Source organism: Marmota monax, unplaced genomic scaffold (genome assembly GCF_021218885.2).
Source record: "Marmota monax isolate L192 unplaced genomic scaffold, Marmota_monax_Labrador192_F-V1.1 WCK01_AAM20220418_F8-fsc00012, whole genome shotgun sequence".
In the NCBI taxonomy this organism is placed as follows: Eukaryota; Metazoa; Chordata; class Mammalia; order Rodentia; family Sciuridae; genus Marmota; species Marmota monax.
Window position 1 is genome coordinate 19,185,487 of NW_026695227.1, and position 12,955 is coordinate 19,198,441.

The following is a 12,955-nucleotide window of genomic DNA, read 5'->3' on the forward strand; positions in this document are numbered from 1 at the left end:
AAATATTTAAAAAATTTTTCAAAATAGCCTGGTGCAATGGCACATGCCTATAATCCTAGCAGCTTGGGAAGCTGAGGCAGGAGGATTGAAAATTCAAGGGTAGCCTCTGCAACTTAGTGAGGCCCTAAGCAACTCGGCCAGAGCCTGTTTTTAAATAAAATATTAAAAAGGCTGGGGATGTGGCTCAGTGATTAAATGCCTCTGGGTTTAATCTCTAGTTCCCCCCCCCAAAAAAAACTTTTTTTTTTCAAAATAAGTAGTTGGGGGAATATTCAAAACAAAAAAATGAAATACATTATAGATAAAGAGCTTTATTATAAACTCATAAGAAATGTAAGCACTAGCATTTGCATAAGCAGATCACAAAAGGAGAAATACAGAAAGCCCTTAAAAAAATTTGACCTCAATGATAAAGGAATGCGGGCTGGGGCTGTGGCTCAGTGGTAGGGCGCCCATCTTGCATGTGTGAGGTCCTGTATTTGATCCTCAGCACCACATAAAAATAAATAAAGATATTGTGTCCATCTACAACTAAAACAAAATGTTAGAAAATGATAAAGGAATGTAAATTTAGTGTCCATCTATCAAACTAGCAAAGACTTGAAAAGTGACAATGTCCAGTGAGGCTGGGAATGCAACAAACAACAAATTTGTAACAAACTGTTGGGAGTACAGCTGAATGCTGCTATCTTGTGGTATGCAGTTTGGCAGTAACTATGAATGCTTAAAATCTGTATCTTCTTTAATTGCAGCAATTTAATTTAAATGAACTAATCTAATGAGGTAATAAATGAGTAAGGTTATGTATACAAACATGTTCACTGCAGCATTTTTCTTAATAGTGTAAACCATTTAAACATTCATTTATTAGGGTTTAGTTTTACACACAGTAGAATACTGTGTAGAATACTGTGTAGAATAGTTTAACCATTAAACTCTGACGTTGTTAATATAGTGATATGAGACTATATCCCTGATTATTACATTAGAAATAAAAGCAAGTTAGGGAAAGATATATTCAGTACTGCCCCCATTTAATGTGAAATAACTACATATTATAAGCATGATTTTATGTATGTATCAGTATTATGTAGATTTTAAAACCTGGTTGAGGGAGTATCAAAAAAGTAGGAAAATTATGGGAAAAGGGACTTTTTTTTTTTTTTAAGTAGGCTTTTATTTTTTTGTTTTTGGATTTTTTTTTATAAGAAAGATGTCCTACTAGAAAATATAATTAAATTTCATTTAAAAAGTTTCCACTGATTTTTCCCTTAAGATAATCCATGTATGTTGCTTTATTAGTAGTCTATTAACAGAAAAAAATCTGTTAAGAAACTCATTGTTTTCTTGTATATTCTGTTTTCAGAGCAGTGGAAAGAGCTCAGTGCTAGAAAGCCTAGTGGGGAGGGACCTGCTTCCCAGAGGTACTGGTATTGTCACTCGAAGACCACTCATTCTGCAACTGGTCCATGTTTCACCAGAAGATAAACGAAAAACAACAGGAGAAGAAAATGGTAAATTTCAAGTTGGAGATAAGAGTTTTTTTTACAGCGTTATTCTTTTTTTTGTCTGTTCTTAAAAAGATATGCATTGATTAGACAATTAATAATTAGTGATCATAGCAAAATTAGAAGTCCTATGAAGAGAAGCAATATGCAGTTTTTCTTAATGTAAAAAAAAGTAGTTTTTGTTTTTGAAGGGCCATGAGCAAAGCTGTTGGGAGTAGTTCCTTTGGAGGAATTCAGCTTAGTAAACAGTTAATACTTTTCAAGTTGGATCCAATGAGGCACTCAGTAAATAGTAATCAGTTATTTTTAAAAAAAAAAAAGCTTTTAAATGCTTTTATGGAGTATTTAAAGTTTTTTCCTCTTCTAGTTTTTAACCATTAGTATATTTTTTTAAACTTTGATTTAGAATTTTAGTCATTTAGATTCTAGTTGAAGAAATTCATTCATCATTCATTCTTTTTTTTTTTTTTTTTGCAATACTGATGATTGAACCCAAGAGCACAGCCCTTTTTATTTTATTTTTAGACAGTCTTGCTAAATTGCCCAGTTGGGCCTTGAACTCACGATCTTCCTGCCTCAGTCTCCTGAGTTGCTTGGATTACAGACATGTGTCATTGTGCTCACCAAAAGATTTCATTTTAAGTAAAATTAAAATGACTAATTTTTAGCTTAGCATTGTTTTCTCACTTTCCCTTTTTTTGGTCTTACCATGTGCTTGCTATTTTTGATTCTTCTGCTCTTCTATTGAAGAGGAATATTATTTATAGAAAGAGTTGTAATATTTAAATTGTTATTAGTTTTTTCTATTCTCGTGTTAAGGTTTTCCTATATAACACATACTATTTGATTTTTAAAGATTCTCTTCTCCCTGTGTTTAGGTTTAGTCTCCAGCTAAACTGAATTAGGCTATTTCTTTAATGGATTAATGACTAGTAAGCAAGGAATATGAAAGTAAGCAAAAATGCATTGTTTTATATAACAAGGTTTTAGAAAAATTAAACTGAAAATATTTTAAGAAATGCTATTTTGTCTATTAGCAGCTTTTAAGTTGCTTATTAAATATATGTCCTATATTAATCATATTAGTGAGATTTGAAATGTTTGAGTAGTATATTTAAGGGCTGAGGATTTAGCTCAGTGGTAGAGTACTTGCCTACCACTCTGATCCCTAGTATTGTGCATGCTATGTACTAACCCTGTGTGACCTAGAAAACAAAAAAGAGAGAAAGTTATGGATTCAGTATTCCTGTTTATTTCAGTGTTCAGGTCAGACTTTCTGTCTTACCAGTCTGTAAAATAGCTCTAATTATTAAGTAACTTTTGCAGTAGAGTACCATGTTTGTAGCCAGGAGCGGTGGCCCATGCCTTAATCCCAGTGACTCAAGAAGCTGAGGCAGGAGGATCTTGAGTTCAAAGCTAGCTTCAGCAATGGTGAGGTACTAAGCAACTCAGTGAGACCCTGTCTCTAAAAAAATATAAAAAAGGCCTGGGGATGTGCCTCGGTGGTTAAGCACCCCTTGGGTCAATCCTGGTACCACCCCCCCCGCCCCCCAAAAAAAGTACCGTGTGTTGTTTCTTACCTGCAGAGATATGTGTTCAATGCAATTTCATTCTGCTTATATTCTGATGTAAGATGAAATAATGATATTGACAAAATTGATGGTATTTTAATTTCTGTATTTGATTTTTTTCCTTCATTTATTATAAGAGCTATTGGTGATGTTTGTTTTATTTTTAAGTGGGGAAAACCTGTCATGAGCATCTACTATGACCCTAGAATGTTAATCATTGAAGCAAGTTAGCAAAGTTACAGATGTTAACAAGTAATATTTTTGTATAGACTGTCAGAGAGACAGAAAGAAATCTTTTAAATTATATTAGATATATCTAATATAATTGTGTGTTATTAATCACTTTACATTTCTTTAATATTTCTTTATTATTGAAATTCTAAACTGCAGATTTAGTCCTTGTGGGCTAACCTATGTTTCAGCCTCAAATATGTAGAATAGCACTTTTTAAAATTCATCCCCACCAATTTCATTAAATACATTTGTCAGACAATTTTAGCTAAGATTTTAAGAAAACTATATAGCATTATGTCTCTTAATTTTTAAATTTCCTTTAGTCACTTTGAAAGAGCAGAGGATATCCTGTCTCTCAGAAACTACTTGCAAATGTGAGCAGTGTTTCCTTAGATTAAAGCTTTGCTTGTTTGGAAAGGTAGTATATTTCAGCTATAGATGTGTCAGTTCCTCAGTATCTCTTTTGCTTATCTGTACAATGTGTTTTGTTGATGTCTCCTCTCTGTATCTTTACCTGTGTATACATTTTCCCAAGCTTAGTGCTTTTTTATACACACACACACACACACACACACAAAGTCAGGTCGGATATGGTGATGCATTCCTGTAATCCCAGCCCCTTGGGAGGCAGAGGTAGGATGATCACAAGCTCAACGCCAGCCTGGGCAATTTAGTGAGACCCTGTCTTAAAATATAAAATAAAAAAGGGCTGGTAGATCAGTGTTAAAATTCCCTTGGGTTAAATCTCATATTAGGGGAAGAAAATGACAAGTTACCTAGAACACAAAATAGATAACCATAAATTTGAGTACTAAATTTCATATTTTATTCTATGATAGTTCTTTAGTTTCTCATTAGAGCTAATTTCTCCTGGATAAGCAATTCTAGTTTATCATAAATCATTCTAACCCAGAGGAAATTGGAAACCATGAAGTAGATTAGCATATAGTTTAATTAAAAGAGTATGAACTTGCTGAATGCAATGGCACGCAGCTGTAATCCCAGGCACTTGGGAGGATCACAAGTTTGAGGCTAGTCTTAGCAATTTAACAACATCCTTTCTCAAAATCAGAAGGGCTAGAGATATAGCTTAGTGTCAGGGCGCTTACCTAGCATGTGCAAGACCCTGGGTTCAATCCTGACTACCCCCACCCCACTCTCCAAAAGGATAAATTACCTGATAGCCTGACAATAAAAGAGAATGGGAGGAAATCATAAGCGGACAGAAGTTCTTCAGAAAATTATTCATTGGCCATTTTGTATAGGGATTTATAAAGCCTGTGAGGGCTTTGTTATTTCATTAAAGTCTGAGTTACTAATAACATACTAAGAACAGTGCATTCTAAAATGACAGAGAAGTCTGGCATGGTGGCGTATCCCAGTAATCGAAGCATTCAGGAGGCTCAAGCAGGAGGATCACAAATTTGAGGCCATCATTAGCAATTTAGTGAGACCCTGTTTCAAAATTAAAAGTATTGGGGATGTAGCTCAGTGGTAAAGTATCCCTGGATTCAATATCCAGTACCACTACCACCCCCCACCAAAAAAAAGAGAACAAAACAAAATCCAACATGGATAAGTGTAATTTATATATAGGTCTATCAAAACTGGCTAAAATATTTTAGTGTTTAATAGGTATAATTATGATGAAAGTTTATTTAGCATGGGATCAGATCCTTCATTCTACTAGCTACTTGGGAAAATTGATGTGTCAGTACGTAAATTTATGGTATTCTCATTGCTTCCTACTTCTAACAATGTAAATGAATTTTTTGTTAAATTCTTATTAAAAACAAAATTAAACTATGTTTTAGAGTAGGGTGTTTAGCTTGAACTTTATAAACTTCACAAATATCCTTCATATATTTGTAAAAAATCAATCAAATTTTTATCAGATTTTCTTTTAGACAAAATGCAAAAGTGGCATGCTGATTAAAGGCCAAAATTCTGCTATATCTTATACCTCTGAACAGTGTGTCATTGGAAACTTGAAAAATTATGAATTTTCGGGAGAGAGATTTTGTTTTATTAAGTACATATAAAATAGGATAATACTAATATTTAGGATAATACTAAAAATTTTGTATATAATTTGAACTATTTAGTTAAATTACCCATATAGGCAATAAAGACTAAAAGAAAAAGGTAGGATTAATCTTTCCGTATAAGGGGTTGTGGTTACAAGCAGTAGACTCCTTTAGTGGATTGAATCCATGAAGATGGAGAGATTACTTTCTGTTAAATTTAATTTTATTAACCAAATATATTCTGTTAAATTTAACATCTGCTTCAAAGAAAATACCCTTTTAAAGTTCAGTCTTTGCTAATAGGGAAAATACTTGCATATACTTACTAATTCTTAAGGTTTTGAAATAAGGGCCCAATATATTTTGTAGATTTCTTTCTTTTTTTTTTTTTTATCAATTTATCTTTTCCTACAGTAGGGTATCAAATAATATCTCAAAGGCAAGTTATTGAATAGTGGACTAATTTTTATCTATTTAGAATTAGAAACAATGGTGACATAATCATAATGAAAAATTTGTTTTCTAAAAGTGTTAAAAATAAACTATGGCACACAATATGATTTATAATTACTATATATATATATATATATATATATATATATATATATATATACACACACACACACACACACCCTCTAATTCAAGTGGTAAATTTTGAATAATTGAATGCTATGTGCATTTGAAATGTGATCATATTTTTACAAATTTGATTTTTTAAAAAGGTTTAAAATTTTAGGGTAAGCACTAAACTTTTCATTCTGTGCTGTTTCTCTTTAACTACAGACCCTGCTACATGGAAAAACTCAAGACACCTTTCTAAAGGTTTCCTCTATCCATTTGTTTTTGGCCCTTCTTTTTCTATTATGCCTGCATGTGTGCTTATGTACTCTTACAGGCTGTGTGCATTTTTTTTTTCTTCCATTTTTATTTGCCTATCCACATTGATTGCAGGTTTTATCTTGTTATCTTTCTGGCATTACATCAAAATGCAAGCTTTTTTGGTGGTGAATGTAATTTATTTTATTTTTATTTTTAAAAACATGCTTGTGAAACTAGGCCTCTTTTATATTATAAGGTAATCTAAAAACACCCCTTTGGTATGTAGTACCTGCCTTTGTGAGTTCTGTTCACCTAGATAACTCCAGTCCTCCAATGAGACTTCTTGGAAGAAGGTACTAAGCTTCAAGTAGGTGAGCATTTTACTTGCAAAAAGGATCCAGTTTTATTTATCTTTATTCCACCAAAGAAATGATCCACCTTTCTTTGATAAATATTTATGTGGATATCTTATAGTCATTTTATTTTGATTTTAGGTAGCTAATATACATTATTCAATACACTTAATTATTATTAAAAACTTCTGTGAATTTGGCAAAAACAAAATAGTTCTGCTTGGGAGAGGTAAATTTAGATTATCTTTATACAGTTAAACATTTCTAATTTCTGGGAAAAACAATAAAATTTGTTCTCCAAGTTTTAGCCTACTTTACACTGTGTATACAGTGAATCTATTTTCCTTATTTCAGCCAGTACAGGAGGAAAAGACCTATGATTGGAAACTAATGGAAAGTGTGTTAACTCCATACAGTGCATATACCAGGTTTTTTGTTTTTGTTTTTCCTCACTGCATTTCATTTCTTTCCTACCTTCAATTCCATGGGAAAACACAGCTTTGACCTTGGGGGAATTATCTTAAAAAGACATGTTACAAAACAGTTAGCTCCATGCTACTGAGAGAGCTCTTAAAGAAGCACCAAACTGTGACTTTATAGGTATCCAACTGGAAACTAAATAAAACAACAACAAAGCACTGAAAAAATTGGCTTTCATTCATATAAGAAAATTTTTACTGGGGGTGTATGCACAAATATGTTATATATGCTTTTTGTATTACTCAATGGAATTCTTTGATTTTCTTCTTAGCCATTAGCTTAAATGCATATTTTCATCAGATAAACTGCTTTCATACATAATATGTTTGGAGAATATACCTTTTACTATATCATATTACAAATAAATAAAAATGAACAATTTTATTTATCAAATCTAGAGTTCAAATGGTGGCAAGACCTATGAGCAAATCTCCCTGAAATTAGACATGATTTTGAAATATGTGATACAATTTATTAAATTTGAAATGTACAGTTTAGCAGATCTTAAAACACTTGTTACTTTGTTAATGGCAAAATAGGAACAAAAAAAAGCAATTTATTGTGTTGCCTTTTTGAATTCCTAACCATAAAAAGTGATTCCCATAGTTTTCAATAAATTAGTTTTTCTTTTTCTAGGGGTAGAAGCAGAAGAATGGGGTAAATTTCTTCACACCAAAAATAAGGTAATCATGCAAGAATGTAATGAAGAAATAGCATGTTGAAAATAATATTTTGGAGAAATATTGATAATTTAATTTCTTGTCATTGGCAATCATGTTATTTTGAAGCGAACATTTTTTGTAAAATAAATCTTAGTAACATTTCTAACCACAGTAGTGTATTTGGCAAATAATCTCTAAAGTGAGCCTGATTTCTCTCTAATTTGGAGATTCTTAACTGTTGCAGTTTGGAGATTCATAATTGTGGGATCAGGCAACTTTGAAACAAAGCTTCGAAAAACTGAATCTCTGGGCATGGTGGTATATGCCTGTAATCCCAGTAGTTTGGGAGGATGAGACAGGAGGATTGCAAGTTCAAGGCCAGCCTCAGCAACTCAGTGAGGCTGTAAACAACTTAGTGAAACTCTGTCTCAAGGGGAAAAAAAAAAGAGCTTGGTCTGTAGCTTAGTTGTAAACTGTTCCTGGGTTAAATCTCCAGTACCAAAAAAATAAAATAAAAACTAAAAACTATGAATCCTAGGCTCAGAACAAGTATATGTATGCATTAGAATTTGTTTACTCATTCTTTGAAGCAAATTGATAGACATCCTTGAAATGTGTGGGTATCTCCCAACTTGAGAGCTTTTGGTCTTATTTTAAATATTGTGCCTTTTGTTTCAATAACTTCTAGCTTTACACGGATTTTGATGAAATTCGACAGGAAATTGAAAATGAAACAGAAAGAATTTCAGGAAATAATAAGGTAGGCATCTTTTTAGACTTGGAAGGCATAAACATCAGTAAATATATCATCAAGGATTTTTCTGTATCTAATATATGAAGAGTATTGTAATTTTGCAGTCTTGGTTTTTGAAATAAATGGAGTATTTTTACAACATAAAAACTTTTGCTTAAAATCACTTGTTTTGTGACTGGGGATGTGTGAGGTGCTGGGTTTGCTCTCTGGCATCAGAAAAGAAATCACAAAATTCATTTGTTTCTTAGAGCTTTTATATATATCAAATATTTTATTTATATTTTTATTCTTGATCCTATAGGTACACATTACTTTATTGTATAATTATTCTACTTATTACAGTTATTATGAGTTATCTTTTTTGGATGGATTGATTTTTCTGTAACTCAGGAAGCATTATATAGCTTGTGAGACACATGTATTTGGAAAAGCTTTTTTGTGTGTGTGAAAATGAAAAGCAATATGTTAACTGATGACTTTCTTATTTTCTAAGATTGTGAGAATTTAAAATAAATTGGATATCTAAGATACCATTGATCTCAATACCAGGCACTATCACCGCCTCACATAAATCCTTCTTTTTTGTTTTTCTTTATTCTTGTAACTTCTCTCTCTTTTATTCCTTTTTTGTTTTTACCTCCATTCTTGTATTATCCAGAGGCACATTTAATCCCACAAACAGTCCCTAGCCTAATATTAATATTCTTCACATATTTACTGAGTCCTTTTATCTGCAAGATGTTGTGGTGAGGTTTTTTTTTTTCCCCTACCAAAAGCAGTTTTTGGAGACACATTAAGTCTTTATACCTATTTGTCTGTTTTAGTGACTGAGTTTTGTTCATTATTTTACTCTAAGCTGATAACTTTTGAGTTTTTGTTATAGCTGCTATATTTCTATGAGTTTCTGATGTTTTTATATATAGGAAGAAAAAAGGGACCAGATAATTTTGCCTTTGGGGACATTATTAATCATAACACCAATTTGAATTATCTCTACAGAGATCCCAGTGTACATACTGAATTCAGCAGTTGGTGGTAATTTTATAGTACCAGAACTTTAAAGTATGAGACTGTGATGATTCAGAAATGAAAGTGTTTAGTTACATGAACTGAATATCATGAAATATTTAGTCTGTATTCATACAAGATGTTTACATTATATAAAAAAAGATGTTTACATTATGCTAAGGATATAATTTACTTACCCAGTAGGTTTTTTATCCACTCTCTACCTTTGAAATGTCTATTAGCTTCAATTAAATAAAAAAAATCCTCTTAAATCATGCGTGTAATAAAGTAAATGCTGCTTTGATCTTATGTGATTTAATATGACTGAATGTATAAATGGTTTCATATGGTTAACATAAATCCCTGAAGGATTTAAAATGTAAGAGTGAGTTTTAAAGGTATTTGGCAGCACTTTGAATTGGACGCGCTGAGAATGCCATGGCAGTAGATCCTGAGAAATAATACAACCTAGGTGTGCCAAATAATGACAGTTAATGACTTTGGAACACTAGAGTATTTAAAATAGAAAATAGCCCACTACTTTTTAAAATATAGCAAATGTAACTGTTTAAGAAACTTATTCTAAAGCTTCTTAGGAAATTAGAATTTTCAGTGGGTTATAAAGGAAAATATAAGGTGTATAAATATATGAGAGGACATATTAAAGGATAAGGAAGAACATGTACAAACAAAAGGTGTAAATACCTCCTAAGTGTCCTTTTACTTGTAGCTGACTCAATCCTAAAACTTGTAGAAGGCCAGTGTTGAAGAAGAGGGAGGCTCTGCAATAATTAATCTATGGAAGAGAAAATAAGGTATCTCTCACTATTCATATTTTTACTATTTGAAGTTAGGAATCTAAAAATTCAGATGAATTGTCTAAGAAAACTCTTGGTATACACACTTTTGTCATTTGCTATTCAAAGATCAGGAGCCAACTTAATCTAAATAAGTTTTTATCTATTTCTTACTATCTAAACTCAAGAGCATCATAAATTTGAATAGTGAATTTGGATAGTGAATAAATTATTCTTTTGTTCAACACTAAGTCTATTAGACATTTAAGTAATATATGCACAGAATATATTACTTAATAGAGGAAAGAAATAGAAACAGTGCAGGTGATATAAATTGTTTATGTAAATGGTATGGGGTTAGGTAGGATTATAATTTGTTATATGACTGACTGACTGCCTTCTTGTGTTTTTTACTAAGTTTTGATTGTTGGAAAGTTGTAGTGATCATGGTTTAATTCATATTTAAAAGTATCTAACGCCTTATCTACTTGAAATGAGATTTACCTTAGCATTTCATACTTCATTGAAATTTTAATGTGATTTTAATATTTTTAAAACTTATTTTTAGGGAGTAAGCCCTGAACCAATTCATCTTAAGATTTTTTCACCAAACGTTGTCAATTTGACACTTGTGGATTTGCCAGGAATGACCAAGGTGAGGAATAGTTGTTATTCATGGTGGATTTGGTCATGTTTTCACTTGAATAAATGTATTTACTTAACTTCATATGAGAATAATGAGCTTCATTTTGCAATCAACTTAATCTGTTATAGCAATTTATATAGTTATAGCCTGCTCTGTCTTTGAAACACTTTCTTTACTTGGTTTCCAGGATACCACACTTTATTGTTTTATCAACAATATTAATGGTCACTTTTTTCCAATCTCTTTTGTAGGTTTCTTCTCATCTCCCCAATATCTAAACAGTTGAGTGCCCTAGAACTTAGTGTTTGGACTCTTGTCTTCCCTAGGTAGACTTACCTCCTTGTTTTCATCAAATCTTAATGGCTTTAAAATATATAAATTTCTATATTTTGGTATTTACATATCTCTAGACTTGGATATTCAGCTGTCCTCTTAACATATACACTTAAATGTCTGCAGGCATTTCAGACTTGAAATACCAAATTCCTGATCTGTCCTTCTGTTAGATTTGATTTTTCTATTGTCTTCCTTATCAACAAATTGCTGAGCCATGAAGTTTATTGTTATCCATGATACTTTTTTATCCTTCATTTCACTTTTGTCAGCAAATCCTCTTGTTCTTCTTATCTTTATAATATATCCAGAACTGTCATGTCTTACAGATTCTTAGCTACTATTCTGAGCTGGCCACTATCATCTCACCTGGATTGGTATAATAATAATAAATAACAGGTCTTCTTTATTATCTGTTCTTAACTTAGCAACCAAACATTCTGTTAAAGTAAAAATTAGATTGTATCATTTCTTGGCTCAGAGTCTCTTTAGTGGCTTCCCATTTCCCTGAGAGTAAAAGTCTAAGTTCTTACAGAGAGCTAAAATATCTACTTGATATATCCCTGTCATTCTTAGTTTCTAACTTCTGCTCTAGTCTCTTGCCCTTATTCACTAAGCCTGGAATGTTCTTCCTCCACTTCTCTGTATGTACTACCTCTCCCTTATTGCCTTTAATTTTTGTTCATGCTCTCAAATGTCATGGTCTCAGCGAGATCTTCTCTGAATTTTCTTATGTAAAAACATAGCCTAGTTTAAAATCATAAATTAATCAATTTAAAATCATAAGTCTCTCAAATCATTCCCTAGCCTTTTTGTTTTGCTTTGTTTTTTCAACAGCCCGTTCTACACCTAGATCTTCAGATGTTTCTTTATTATCTGCCTCGCATCACTAAAACATAAGCAGGAATTTTGGTATTTTAAAAATTCATTACTGTAAAAGAATCTCACTGAGACGAGTACCTGAAATCATAATAGGCTGCCAATAAACACTTGATGACTTAATGAACTTGTCTTTAGGCTATTAATACTGATCAATCCTTTTTTTTTTTTTTTTTCACAACTGATCAATCCTTAACATAGGCTTGTGTTTAGTAAACATTTGTGTAAAAGTAAATTTTGATATTTGAAAGATTTACATTTTGAGACTTCTGTATATTATCAAATTCATAGATGCAACTGCAGTATATTATTAATATCTTTATTTTAACTCTTTGGAAATGGAGAAATACCTATGCTCTGTGGATTAAGTGAGGAAGAAAAACTGATTTGGTTTTTATTATTATTGTTATTATTCCTTGCTCATCTCTGTTTGGTTTAGGTGCCTGTAGGTGATCAACCTAAGGATATTGAGCTTCAAATCAGAGAGCTCATTCTTCGGTTCATCAGTAATCCCAATTCCATTATCCTTGCTGTTACTGCTGCTAATACAGATATGGCAACATCGGAGGCACTTAAAATTTCAAGAGAGGTAGATCCAGATGGTAAGGACAGATGTTAATATTTAATGAGATGCTTGATTTACCATGATAGATCTCCTCAAGAAAGAGGTTTTTTTTTGTTGTTGTTGTTGTTTTTTGCGGGGGTGGGGGTGAGGGGTGGGATTCGGGGATTTAATCTAGGGATACTGTACCACTGAGCAACACCCTAGCCCTTTTTTATTTTTATTTTGAGATGGGGAGCAGGTCTTTAGTTGCTGAGGCTGGCTTCAAACTTGTGATCCCTTTGTCTCAGCCTCCTGAGTTGCTAGGATTATAGGCATGTGC

The 12,955-nt window shown here is 32.1% G+C and overlaps 1 protein-coding gene across 10 annotated transcripts in view; it reads left to right on the top strand.

Annotated features, from left to right (window-relative positions):
- Nucleotides 1-12,955, top strand: part of Dnm1l (dynamin 1 like) — a 57,111-nt gene that overhangs the window by 17,659 nt on the left and 26,497 nt on the right. For 4 of the 10 annotated variants that reach the window (XM_058576433.1, XM_058576428.1, XM_058576429.1 and 1 more), the window contains exons 2-7: nucleotides 1,367-1,514; nucleotides 6,124-6,162; nucleotides 7,629-7,675; nucleotides 8,343-8,414; nucleotides 10,782-10,868; nucleotides 12,511-12,673. In XM_058576433.1, the coding sequence (XP_058432416.1) occupies nucleotides 1,367-1,514; nucleotides 6,124-6,162; nucleotides 7,629-7,675; nucleotides 8,343-8,414; nucleotides 10,782-10,868; nucleotides 12,511-12,673 (556 nt within the window). The remainder of the gene's footprint in view (nucleotides 1-1,366; nucleotides 1,515-6,123; nucleotides 6,163-7,628; nucleotides 7,676-8,342; nucleotides 8,415-10,781; nucleotides 10,869-12,510; nucleotides 12,674-12,955) is intronic. The other 6 variants (XM_046435411.2, XM_046435412.2, XM_046435413.2 and 3 more) reach the window with 2 other exon arrangements.